The 13,669-nt window shown below is 45.3% G+C and overlaps 1 protein-coding gene across 2 annotated transcripts in view; it reads right to left on the bottom strand.

Annotated features, from left to right (window-relative positions):
• Positions 1 to 13,669, bottom strand: part of FLVCR2 (feline leukemia virus subgroup C cellular receptor family member 2) — a 57,402-nt gene that overhangs the window by 15,368 nt on the left and 28,365 nt on the right. For both annotated transcript variants that reach the window (XM_006778800.2, XM_015558056.1), the window contains 2 exons: positions 12,229 to 12,370; positions 7,266 to 7,403 (listed from right to left, as the gene is read on the bottom strand). In XM_006778800.2, the coding sequence (XP_006778863.1) occupies positions 7,266 to 7,403; positions 12,229 to 12,370 (280 nt within the window). The remainder of the gene's footprint in view (positions 1 to 7,265; positions 7,404 to 12,228; positions 12,371 to 13,669) is intronic.

The raw sequence follows: 13,669 nt of genomic DNA, 5'->3' as shown, positions 1-13,669 counted from the left end.
TCATAGTGTCTGGTTGTTCTGCCGTCAGGCTGAAATAGTCTCTCTGACATCCCCTAGGAGGCCCCAGATTGCGAGAGGGTGCAGGCCAGGCTGAGGGACCCCATTGGTGCATGATCAGGCCGGGGAGGTACAGTGGGAGGGCTCCAGGGTGTGTCCGGCACTTCTTGCTCAGTCCCAATGGGCCGGACTCCAGCAGCAAACTAACCTACCGGTCGGAGCATCTGCCCCTGGTGGTCAGTGAATGTCATAGTGAGCAGTTGAGCAGCCTTAGCATATCATTAGCATATTATGCTTTGATTGGTTGTTCGGTTGTTCTGCCGTTCGGTCTATTTGCATTTTATTAAATGGGACTAGAGGCCCGTTGCACGAAGAGATTTGTGCAATAGGCCTTCCTTCCCCTGGCTGCCGGCACTGTTTTCCTCCGGCAACCGGGACCCAGGCCTTTGGTCCAGCCGCAGCAAGGCAAGGCTTGGCTTCTCCGCTGAGGCCGCAGCAAGGCTTGGCAGCAGAGAAGCCAAGCCTCTTCACTCTTCAGTCTTCGCTCTGGCGCCTGCATATGCAAATTAACTGCCATCTTTGTTGGGTTAATTTGCATACTCATCTGATTGGCTGGTGGGTGTAGCAGAGTGACACCAATTTGCATGTTTCTCTTTTATTAGAGTAGATTATAATGACACCACAGGTAGAAGGGGGACTGAGAAAGACAAACCTCAGGGCACTTTCGGAACAGGTCATATTAGGAACAAGACCCCGCTGCCCCCACCACCAAAAGGCAGAGTCATAATTTGGCACCACAAAGTTCAGAAACAACCTGACCCTTGGAAACATAAACTCTGAAAAGCTGACTGACCCAGTGAGCCTGCATCCACTCCGATGTGTACTTTCACTTCTTTCGCCATGACTGGGGGAGCAGCAGATGGCAGCAGCTGTCCCAGGCTCATCCCGATCCTACTTCCAGGAACCCATGTCCTCGCCTCTTTTTCTACCTAAAGAAAACTCCTTTCGCTCTCACTTGGACTTGTTCTTGAATTCTTTCCTGTGCGAGTCAAGAACCTGGAGGTCCCGGACCCTGCCAGGACAATCTGGTTAACAAGAGGACTGGGAGCAAAAAAACCCACCTGAAACACGAGAGCTGGTTGAGCTACACCACTACTTTCATGGGGACTCGGTGCTTTAGGGAAATCAGTTCCAGATTATTATCAGCAGCTGGGAGCTTGTTAGTCATGCACATTCCTGTCACCTCCACAGACCTGCTGCAGCAGTCACTGTGGGAGTTCTGTGATCTGTGTGTCAACAAGCCCTCCAGGTACTTCTGATAGTGCTCAAGTATGAGGCCCACTGGCTCAGCTAGACTAGTCTGGTTTTTCGATAGCGATCCCCCACTCAAAGGCAGCCAGGAGAGATGGGGGGCAGGGGGATGGGACTCACCCTGGGAGGCTGCCATTCTTTCCAACTGTTCCTACAGGAACTAGGAATTACTGGTAGGAGCATATTGTTTCTGAATCGGTCTCTAGTTTAGCTGTCTCTCCCCAGCAGAGTTAAACAGTACCAGTCCACTCCACCGCCCAAACCAAGGGACTCAGCGTCCCACAAGAAGGGCAGGAATGAAATACGTGCTCTGCTCTGTGAGTGCCTCTTATAGGAATACAGGTGCTATATCTGGGCATGTATAGCTCCAGCAAGTTAAGCCTGCTGGGTGAGGGCCGTACTCCTATGAGAAAATGTGATCTTCCCTGAAAGGCCTGGTCATTCCTGGTATCATTTCCCAGAGGAAGTACCAGTCCCTGAGGGGGAGGGCTTTAGGAAGGCAGAAAGGACTCATCATCACTCTGCGTCTCTCCTTGTCAAGAGTAGTTTTTTCAAACTGTGGCCCAGGGACCACTGACATTAGAAGTCCTCAGAGCTCAAACGTGCAGATACGTGGGCTCTGCCCTGGGCCTACTCTAGCTGAATCTCCTGGAATGGCGTTAGAAATCTACATTTTAACAAAAACAAACCAAACAAACAAAACCTGGACATAAAGGACCTTGGGAATACTGAAGATCACTGGCCAGGCCCAGGTCTCAGGTGTGGGGTTAACATGGAGGCAGCAGGGGTGGGAAGGGACTTCAAGACTGTGAGAATGACCCGTAACATACCTACGTTAGAGGTTCTCAACCCTGCTGCAAACCAGAATAGCCTAGAATGCTGGATTTGAATTTCCAGAAGAGAGGCATGGAAATCTTTGCATACATTCAATCGATCACCCCAGGGAATTCTATCATTAGGCAAACTTGGGGAACATTGATCCTAGGTCCTATCTCTGAGTTCTGTTTACTCTGTGTTCATTTCCCTTTTCTCCTTCTTGTAGTAAACCCTTGTGTGGTTTATTGGGGGGGGGGGGGTTGAGAGAGAGAGAGAGAGAGAGGGAGAGACAGAGAGAGACAGGCAGAGAAAGAGAGAGAGAAAAAACATCAATTTGTCGTTCCACTTATCTATGCATTCATTGGTTGCTTCTTGTATGTGTCCTGACGGAAGATCGAACCCACAGCCTTGGCTTATCAAGACGACGTTCTAACCAACAGAGATACCTGGCCAGGGCTAAACCCTTGTTTTAAAGGGCCAGCATGACCTCAGAAAGTTCCAGGGTTCACAAGGATTTTATACCCACTCTTAAGCCAAGATCTTCGAGGGGGCACAAAGCGTCCTCCTAGGCCCATGGAAAGCCCGTGAGGGCCCCAAGGGAAGGTGTCCTCGGACACACTGTGAGGCTCTGGTTCAGGTGCCCAGCATGGAAAAGTGTTCAGAAGCCCTGGGGGCAAGGCTGGGAGGGCATGGGAAAGCATTCCCTTCAAGGACTCCTTCTTTAGAGGAGCAGCATTTTTCACAGGCGATTATTATACCATTACCATTGATGAAGAGATTAGAGGGAGCCCTGGGAAAGCCAGACCTAGAGGCACAAAGAGAAGGTAGCTGAAGAGAGGTTTTTTCTTCACCCCACTCCCACTGCTGGTACACATCACAAGACGCGCCCTACCCCAAACTCTGGAGGACCCTCAGAGGATCTGGTTCCAGCCCCACCTTCCTGCATTGCCAAACTCAGAAGGTTGGGGGTGCAGGGCGGGGGGAGCCTATTTTACTAGAGAAGGAGGCAGTTTCTTCTTTTTGTGATAGTTTGGCAACATCAAGCACAAACCCTCTTCTGCACCTCCTCCCTCTAAGTGGGCTGCCAGATTTAAAAAAAAAAAAACAAAGACAAGCCACATACCTGCTTAAATTTGCATTTCAGAAAAATGAACCACTTTTTAGCATACATATACTCCAAATATCACATGGGCCATGTTGTTGTTTTTTTCTCCATTGCTTTTTTTTTCAGAGAGAATGGAAGGGAGGGAGATAAGGAAGGAGGGAGGGAGGGAGGAAAAGAGAAAGAGAAAGAGAAAGAGAAAGAGAGAAAGAGAGAGAGAGAGAGAGAGAGAGAGAGAAGTGTGAGAGAGACACATCAACTGGTTACCTCCCACACATGCCTGACTGGGAGTGGGAGCAAACTGGCAACCCAGGTGCGTGTTTAACTTGATGGTCCTTATTTTATCTCAAAAAACTACCTTTAAGGGTGTGGCCAGACCCTATAGGGACATTCCTCTGAAGTCTTCACTGCACTTCTGCTCTGGGCAGCGGACTCAGCAGCTTTTGTTCCCATTCAGAGAACTCCAATGAGAAGCAAACGTTATCAATAGCCATCCCCTACCCAGGCAGCCTGGAGATGGAGTCACCGCTAAGGCAGAAGTGGGGGCAGTGCAGGGCCCACCCTGGAAGGCTGCCATTCTTTCCAAAGAGAATTTAAGGAATGGGGCTCAATCCCCAATGTGGGGGGGCATGTAGGAAGCAGCTGATTGATGATTCTCTCATCATTAATGTTTTTAACTCTCTCTCCCTCTCCTTTCCGCTCTGAAATAAATAAAAATATATTTAAAAGAAAGAAAAGAAAAGGGCCCTGCCAGCATTGCTCAGTGGTTGAGCGTCGACCCATGCATCTAGAGGTCTCGGGTTTGACCCCCAGTCAGGGCACATGCCTGGGTTTCAGGCTTGATCCCCAGCGGTTTGGGGGCAAGGAGTGTGCAGGAGGCAGTCAATTGATGTTTCTCTCTCTCTATCTCCCTTCTCTCTTTAAAATCAATAAAAACATATTTTAAAAAAGAAATGTGGGAGGGAGGAGTAGGGGGATTAGAAAGACAAAAGATGGGTGGAGGTGGTACACTCAGTAACTGACACCAAAATTCAGATCTCCCGTTCTTTATGCGCAACTCTGAACTCACCGGACCAGCGTTCAAGGCTCTTACTCCGAGGCATGTCCACCCATGTCCTGCAAATGTGTTTGTGAAATGCTATCATCTGCTAGAACCCCGGCCATGTGCTGAATTTATAGGGGTTTTTTTTTTGGTTTTATTTTTTAATTTGGAGCAAAGATAGTGGGAGAAGAAAGCAGAGATTCTCGGGTGAACTGCCTTTACATGACCTGCAAACCTTAAAGAGACACACGCTAAGGCTGCGACCCCATCATCCCCAAATCCCACAGATGGCTGGCCAATAGGATGGTCCTGCTTCCCAAACCCTCAAACTCTAGATCCACACCCTAGAACAGCGGTTCTCAACCTGTGGGTCGCAACCCCTTTGGGGGTCGAACGACCCTTTCACAGGGGTCGCCTAAGATCGTCGGAAAACACACATATAATGACATATTGTTTTTGTGATTCATCACTATGCTTTAATTATGTTCCATTTGTAACCATGAGAATATATCCTGCATATCAGATATTTACATGACGATTCATAACAATAGCAACATTACAGTTACAAAGTAGCAACGAAAATAATGTTATGGTCGGGGGTCACCACAACATGAGGAACTGTGTTAAAGGATCACAGCAGTAGGAAGGTTGAGAACCACTGCTCTAGAAGCAAGCAACCCCCATGTTAACTGGCCTGAAGAATTCAATCTGAGGAAGAACACACTCCCCAGGGTACACCCAAGGCCGCCTGGGCGGTGCGCTAAGAAAGGAGCCCGGCTCTGTCTCCGAGAGGCTGGGTTCTGCATGAGGAGGCGAGATCGCCGTCGGTTAGAATGACGGGCTCGGGCCTCAGAGGGACAGAAGTGTATATCCAAGCTCTACTGCTCGCTAGCTGTCCACTGATGGGCCAGGAACGAAACCAGGGCCTCGGTTTCCTCGGGTATAAAATGGAATAGAGTTAAGGACCTGTGTCATGGGTTTGTTTCAAAGATGAAAAGAGATAATGCATGTAAAGCCCTTCACACGGTGCCCAACACACAGTCATGGGCTCAATACGTTTTTTTCAAGTTTGTGTTTACACCTAAGAATCATTTCCTTGTTTGGCAAAGAGCCTTGTCTCCACGTCCAAGTCTCTCCCATGGAAATTAGGCTTGTGGTTCTCTGAGCTGAGTACAGACATCCAGGTACCCCCAGGCCTTGGAGGAAAATGTTAATAAATCCTACCCACATACAACAGAGTCCAATGCTTCGGAGACTCAGAAGTGAATTGCTTTGCCCATCAACGCACATGAGCCAGCCTATTATGGTGGATGAATGCAGAGATATCCTAAGACCTGAGAAGCTTGGAGAGAATGGGGCCTGGAGACCCGAGACCTTGAAGACTAATCTAGTTACCTGGAGCTCTTCCAGATGAGAGGTCACTGAACTACGTGTATGCCAGAAACACTTAGGCGTGCCTCTCTACCCAGAAATGATGCCACCTCTTACCAATGCTTTAGCAGATAAACACTTTCAGATAAAGGGCATTGATAAGCCTAACATGAAACCATGGCACAATTTTAGGAAGGACCATAGGCAATTACTAGTATGTAAGCAGGCAGGAGCTGGAGTTAGGCAAACCTGTATCTGAATCCTGGCAATTAAAAGCTGTGTGATCTCAAGCGAGTTACCTAATTCCACTGAGTTTCAATTTCCTCATACGTTAATTGGGGATAGTTATAGTATCTACCTGACATGGGTGTGGGGGAAGTTAAATAAAAGCCTATGTGTAAAGTCTTGGGACATCGTAAATGCTATTATTGCTATAAAACCCATGGCTTATGAACCTAGAGAGAATATGAGGTTATAGTTAACTGAGGTTTCACCAAGAATAAATCATGTTAAACCAATCTCATTTTTTAAATACCAGTAGAGTTATTGAGCATGTTATACCCATGCATGCATCGCTGACTCTTGATTTTAAACTAACTAGTCGATTAAGTGGTCAAATGTAAGACGGAGAGCAGTCCACTTGGGTGGACCTGTTTAACAGAATGCCATGAGGTTCTGTTCTTACCTTTGTCTGATCTAACATTCTTATTAAATGTTGGAAAAAAGATGCAGAAAACACCATGCTGGAGAGGCAAGCCAATCCACCGGCATGAAGATTAAAATTTACCTTACCAAAAGCCAACAAAATGAAATGAAAGAGGCCCTAGCTGGTTTGGCTCAGTGGATAGAGCGTTGGCCTGTGGACTGAAGGGTCCCGAGTTCGGCTTAGGTCAAGGGCACTTGCTCAGGTTGCGAGCTCAATCCCTAGTAGGGGGTGTGCAGGAGGCAGCCAATCAATGAGTCTCTCTCATCATTGATGTTTGTATCTCTCTCTCCCTCTCCCTTCCTCTCTGAAATCTATAAAAATATATATTTTTAAAAAATAAAATGAAAGAGGATATTGTCTTACATTCAAATAAATACAAAAGGAGTCGATGTTACAAGATGAAGGAAGACCGGTGGAGGAGTGATTCATATGGCAAGACTCATGCATGCTTGCATGCATTTATTTATTAAGAGTCATTCATTCACTCAATAACTATAGGAGTATCCACTCCAGGCCAGCCACTACTGGTGATGAAAAGACATAATTATAAAGATGAAAAGACATATAAATCTCTGCTTTCAAGGAGAATCTTGTCTAGTGAGAAGACAGACCTGGAAATGGGACAGCACAGCAAGAGAGGAAAGATCACCTAATGCTGCTTTACAGCAGTGATACTGAAATAAGACTCGGTGGATCAGCAGGCATTTGCCAGATAACCTGACACAGGCAGGAACAGTTTCCTAGGTGGACTTTGCAGAACACACAGAGGCCCTGAGACAGAGCTGACTGTTCTGGTTGACCCTCGACAATTACTTTGCATGCACATTTGGGATCCGGAAAAAGTCAGATGCACAGACACATCAGGCCTCTCGCCTCACATTCCCAGCTCAGGTACACTCCTGGACACATCTGCGTCTTACCATAGGTGATGATAAGCAGCTTGAAGTTGAGGTTTTTGAAGAGCCGGATGATGGGATTTAAGTACGAAGTTTCCGGTACTAAGGAATAGCTCAGGGATTGGGCCCTGCTGGGGGGATGTTTAGGCTTCTCCTTGAATACTGAAAGGAAAGAAACAGAGAGATCACTGAACATCCCTGTGGTCACAGCCCAGCAGAGTTACACGTGGACAAGAGCTGGCTCCATCACCCGAGAAGGAGCTAGGATTCAAAAGGAAACGTTACTTCTTCAATGATATCCTTTACAGCTTCCTCTCTTGAAGCTGCTTTTCATTGTCTATGGCTGAGTGTGTGGTCTGTTGATTACTTTTTCTTAATGGCCTCTGGATGACTGCAATCATTGGGGCAGAGTTCAAGGATCAAGGAGTCCTTAATGTTCGGGGCAGAAATATAAGATTGGGGACTAGCTATTCGTTATAAGAAATAAAGTAAGAAATATTAATCATGCTCTGTTTACCAGGATTATTTTGTTCTGATTAAAGAAAGCACATTCTGGAATATAATGACCAACATAAACTGATGAACAAAAATAGACCCAGACTATCAAACCTCAGAGGGAAGGCAGGGCAGCAGGGCAGGCGGTGGGGAGAGGGGGGTCAAAGTGTAAGAGATCAACCAAAGGACTTGTATGCATGCATATAAGGATAACCAATGGACACAGACAGTAGGGGGGTGAGGGCATGTGCTGGGGGGTGGGAGTGGCTGGGGGGAGGGTAATTGGGGGAAAAGGAGACATATGTAATACTTGAAACAATAAATAATTCAAATTTAAAACAAACAAAAAAAGAAAGACAGCACAGTCTAACCTGGCTGGGAGTTGTACGCCCTGGGACATGGGAGCTAACATTGGAATACAGTCCATCCTCCTTCCCGGAGAACTGCCCATCATTATGGAGAGATTTACAACCTTGTGGCTGAAGCAATCTAGTCCTGGAGGCACCTGCTCTTCACAACCTCCAGCCCCTATTACCTGTAAACTGGTCCCGGGGTGCCCGGAGGCACCCACCCTCTGAGATACCCCCTCCCCAGCCCACATGACTTATAACCTGCAATTATTATACCACGCCTACTTTCCCATGCCTGTAATTCCTACTTTCCCACATAATCTTTGTCCTTCTACCCAACATAAGCAGCTGGCTTATGGGGAGAGGCAGAGCAGATTTTTGTGGATGACCCGCTGCTCTCCCATACTGCTGGCATTACTGGAATAAACGCTCATATATGATTCAACCCTGTCTCTGCTTAATTGGCTCAAGTGGTGACAAACAGCCCGGACCCCTTGGTTGTCCAGTTACAATAAAAGCCAGGAACAAACACACTGCCGAGCACTGAAAAACACACAATAGTCACACATGGAGAGAAAGGACATGAGAGCTGAGGCTTTAGGATGAGTGAGCCCGGTTCATGACCTAGCACCCGAGCTCCTCCTGAGGGGGAGGAGACTGTATTGCCTGTGCCTAGCACATAGCCTGGCACAGGACAGTCAATATATATTCCTAAGTGGAAGGAACTTCTAGTAGAAAAACCTGGAGTCCATTCCTAGTTTTTAAAAATCTGAATCAGACATCTTCCTCACAGAGCCTTGAGCCTTGAGCAAGCATGTCAAACTCCCGGCCCACGGGCCGCATGCGGCCTACAACGAATATTTTCGCAGCCCAGCCAATATAACGGTATGTAAGAAACATTTTAATAAAAATTTCATAACTTAACTTTTACAAATCCTGTTATAGATAATTATCAATAACAAACAATTCAACTTTTGCTAATGACTGATTACTATAATCGTGTTGCATTCATTTCCCTCACATGCCTTACGTGCAGGCGCACCATTTCTCTCCACTAATACTAGCAGCAAATATTTTAGCAGCCGACTGCCACGTCATTAGTCTTGTACTGACTTGTTTGGTATGTGCAACAGGAAATATTTCGCTTTCGGAGAACAAGAAAAATAGGTTTATGTGCGTTACGCTTATTAATCTGTGTAGTTATTCAGTGTCTGGTAAGTTAATGTTCAAGAAAAACTATTCATTTTTATTAAAATGTTGTATTATTTTGTGTTAACAATTACTCATTTATTTCAGCCCTTTGTATTCAGCATGTCTCTATCAAAATAAACCTACGTTTCTATAAAAATTGAAGCTTTTGGTTTTTTGTGGCCCACGTAAACTTACGCTTGTTTATTTGACCCATGTTAGCCTTTGAGTTTGACATGCCTGGCCTAGACAGCAAACGTACCTCCATCAGATTGAGGATGTTTTTAGCAAAGGCCAGCTTAGGAGTACCCTAATTAAGTTAATAACAATGTACCTACCCATATAGTTTAAGTTTAAAAAATTTGGCTCTCAAAAGAAATTTCAATCGCTGTACTGTTGATATTTGGCTCTGTTGACTAATGAGTTTGCCGACCACTGGTCTAGAGGATTAACACAGCCTCCTATGGGAGTGGCTACTCTGATGTGAAGGACTGGGGCGGGGCAATGGGGAAACCATTCCTTTATAATCTATTTTCAGTACAACTGGTACCCTCCATGTAACTGCATTGCCGCTATTCAGTTCTCTGGAGGGCAGGTCAGTTTAACCAGTTTTTTTGGCTGAACTGGTTCCCCAGTTGGGTCCAAGCAGGCACCATTGGGCCTCCCCTCACTCATTCCTATTCCAGTTAAAGGAAGCTCTGGAAACATGGTTTAATGTCTCCCCCTCCCCTGGCCCTGCCCCTTCAGAAAACCCTCCAGCCCTGACTACAGAGCCCTGCTTCTTTCCTCCTTTTTTTAAAAAAGGTTTTTATTTTTAATCTTTATTGTTGAGAGTATTACAGATGTCCCCATCTCCTCCCCGAGTGCACTCCCCACCCAGTTCCTCCCCACCCCATTCCTTCACCACCCTACTGTCTGTGTCCATGGGCAATGCATACAAGCACAAAAATTCTTTGGTTGGTCTCTTCCCAGTCCTGCCCTTCCCTCTGAGATTTGTCATCTGTTCCTGTTGTCATGCCTCTGGTTCTAGTCCATTTATCAGTTCATTTTGTCGTTAGGTTCCACATATAGGTGAGATTATGTGATATTTGTCTTTCTCTGACTGGCTTGTTTCACTTAGCCTATCTCCAGAGCCCTGCTTCTTTCTTCTCCAGGAGTCCTGGGTCATTTCCTCCTGGGTGACTTCCTGCTGTTGGGAACCTCTCATTCACTGTCGTGGCTGTTTGCCTCCGCTTCCATCAGGGTAAAGAAAGAAAGCAAGGCAAGGGAGTGATCCTGCCACAGCAGGTGCTTGCTTCCGATAAGACCTTTCAGTCTGTGCTTGATAATAAAATGCCAAAATGTAGAAATGCTCTACCTCTAGGATTTCAGCTGCAAAGAACCAGGCCCTCACCTGCCACAAACACAAGAATCTGGAGCTGAGAACATTCCAATTTGAAACTTAAAGTCTGGCTGAGTAAGAGGATCCCTGGCTGGATTGTTCTTTCCTGTTCTCACTCACAGCTCTACCGCTTCTACCTTCCCAGGCACCGCGTCCTCTGTCCACGACATCCTGCCTGCTCTTAGGGGCCTCCAGGCAGCTCTTTCTCAGCGTGGACCCAGGAGGGAATGACAAGGTGAGAACAGTTGAATGAAGTAGATGATTATAAAACTGACTCTGGAGGTGAGGCCAGAAGAAAGGAATGAAAAGAAACCTTTAACATGAGTGAGTGAAACTTTCAGGTATTAGGAAGAAAACTGGTTAACCTTTAGACGGGTGACTAACTGAAAATGAAAACCTTTACTCTGCTGTTTCTGAATTTATCACTGCCCATATAGTATCACTCAGATTATAAAAGAGGACATAAAATTATATTGTCCATCAGTTGTATGGTGATGAATGGTATCTAAACTTGTACCAATGATCACTTTAAAATATATACAGTTGTCAAATTAGAATACTGTACACATGAAACATATAATAAAAGAATTTTAAAAATTATATTAACCAAATATCTCAGTGATTAAATATACCTTTCTATAAAATGAATAATAGCTATCTGAGGTTGGGATTAACTTGTTCAAGGCTAAATTAATGGTCATGCTTTTTGTATTTTCTAAATTTTTTCATAATGAGAAAACATTACTCTTATAATCTTTTTAAAGAAAAGCATTAAAATTGTGGTACCCAGGTATTCTCAGGTGAACGTATGAGATTATTAGTGTTTATGGGTTAATTCTGTTTTGTTTAGTTCCAGAAATTTAGAGTATGGCCTTTCACAAGTTTAGGCTTAAATCCAATCTCTGCCACTTAAGGACTACTGAATCTGGAATAATTTATTCACCTCCCCTAAGTCTTCCTTTTTGTTAAATGGGACTCATAATGGTACCTTCACTCATAGGGTTGCCGAGGCTTACGTGAGATCGAGCATGAACAGCACAATGCCTGTGCTGTCATACGTGCTCATGGGGTTTCACCAAGGGGATCAACAGCCTGACCATTAATTCTTGTGAGGCCACACGGGGAACGGTTTAATTACAATCAAACCTTTACTGAGCCACTAGCAAAGTGCACAAGGCTAGCTAACACCCTATCGGGGGCAACTGCTTAAGCTAAAGCATTTGAAGACTATTAGAAACCTGGCCTTCAGTTTCTGTAAGTGTCCACCATATTCTAGAGCAGTGGTTCTCAACATTATGGCCCTTTAAATACAGTTCCTCATGTTGTGACCCAACCATAAAATTATTTTCGTTGCTACTTCATCAATGTAATGTTGCTACTGTTATGAATCGTCATATAAATATCTGATATGCAGGATGGTCTTAGGTGACCCCCATGAAAAGGTCATTCAACCGCCAGAGGGGTTGCGACCCACAGGTTGAGAACCGCTGTTCTAGAGCCATGTGCACAAGGGCCCCACCGAAGCCAGTAGAACCTCCCTACCTCCCCACCCCTAGCAGTCTAATGAACTTACCAATGATGACAAGGATGAAAAGCAGGGTGGCAACAGCTGCTATTATGTAGAACATGATGCTGATGTGGTAGGCAAGCTTGTCCTTGTCTTTGGAATTGGGCACCAGAACAGGAGGGACCAAGAACCCAATCGCAATTCCAACCTATAGAAGACAGAGAGAGTCAATTTTAGTTACCAATGTCCAAGAGATGATGGCACAAGTTTAAAAAGATTCCTAATAAGAAACACAATCCCAGCCCAGCTGGTGTGACTCAGTGGTTGAGCATCGATCTATGAACCAGGAGGTCACAGTTGGATTCCAGGTCAGGGCACAGGGCCGGGTTGCAGGCTCAATCCCCAGTGTGCGCATGCAGGAGGCAACCAATCAATGATTCTCTCTCATCATTGATGTTTCTATCTCTCTCTTCCTCTCTGAAATCAATAAAAATGTATTTTTTTTAAAGAAAAAGAAACACAATCCCAGTATTTCTTAAAAATTTAACAGGGGCCGAGACCGGTATCAATAAAAATATATATTTAAAAAAATAAAAAATAAAAAATTTAACAGGGACATTTCCTCCTCAAGATATCAGAGAGAGCTTTCTTTTTATTGACACCTCAATGCACACACACCCCTGACCACCCTCACCATCAATACCTGTTGAAAAAAATTATAGTTGGGACCCTGGCTGGCGTGGCTCAGTTGTTTGGGCGTCACCCGGTGCACCAAAGAGTAGCTGGTCCAATTCCCTGGCCAGGGCACATGCCCAGGTTGTGGGCTCAATCCCTGGTAGGGGTGTGCAGGAGGCAGCTGATCAATGTTTCCCTCTCACATCAATGTTCCTCTCTCTCTCTCTCCCTTCCTCTCTCTCTAAAAAATCAATTTAAAAAATAAAAATCATAGTTGGTGTTCTCAAGACAGGATGGCTCTCCTGCAGCTGCACACCAATGAACAATGGTTCCTATACTCCAGTCTCCATGGTACAGTAAAACAATGTTGACTTTTTTGTGTGTCATTTAAATTCTTGATTTCACTGACTGTTAACCAGAAGCTCAGAGACCAGCTTGGGGAAAGTTGAAAACTTCTACACCCTATAATTCCAACAGCTTGCATTCAGTAAGACGCAGAAGCCTAAAGTTATTACCACATTTACAAACGTGAAAGCTTAAGTTCATTGTGTAAATAATTGAGCAACTGACAAGGTATCTGTACTATAAAGTCATATGCAATTGCATGCATCTATACACACAGGATATGGGCAAACTGGCTATGAACACACACACACACATACACACACACACACACACACATCAACAAATTAAATCAGTGGTCGCCAACTGGTGGTCTGTGGACCACTAGTGGTGCGTGAGGTCCGAAAGATTGGCGACCGCTGAGTTAAAGCATCTCATATTTGCCTTGGAGTTCAAACTCTATTTAGCCTGACAGATAATTGACTTGGAT

The sequence above is a fragment of the Myotis davidii genome, unplaced genomic scaffold, assembly GCF_000327345.1.
Source record: "Myotis davidii unplaced genomic scaffold, ASM32734v1 scaffold309, whole genome shotgun sequence".
Lineage (NCBI taxonomy): Eukaryota > Metazoa > Chordata > Mammalia > Chiroptera > Vespertilionidae > Myotis > Myotis davidii.
This window is presented reverse-complemented; position numbering and strand designations above follow the sequence as displayed.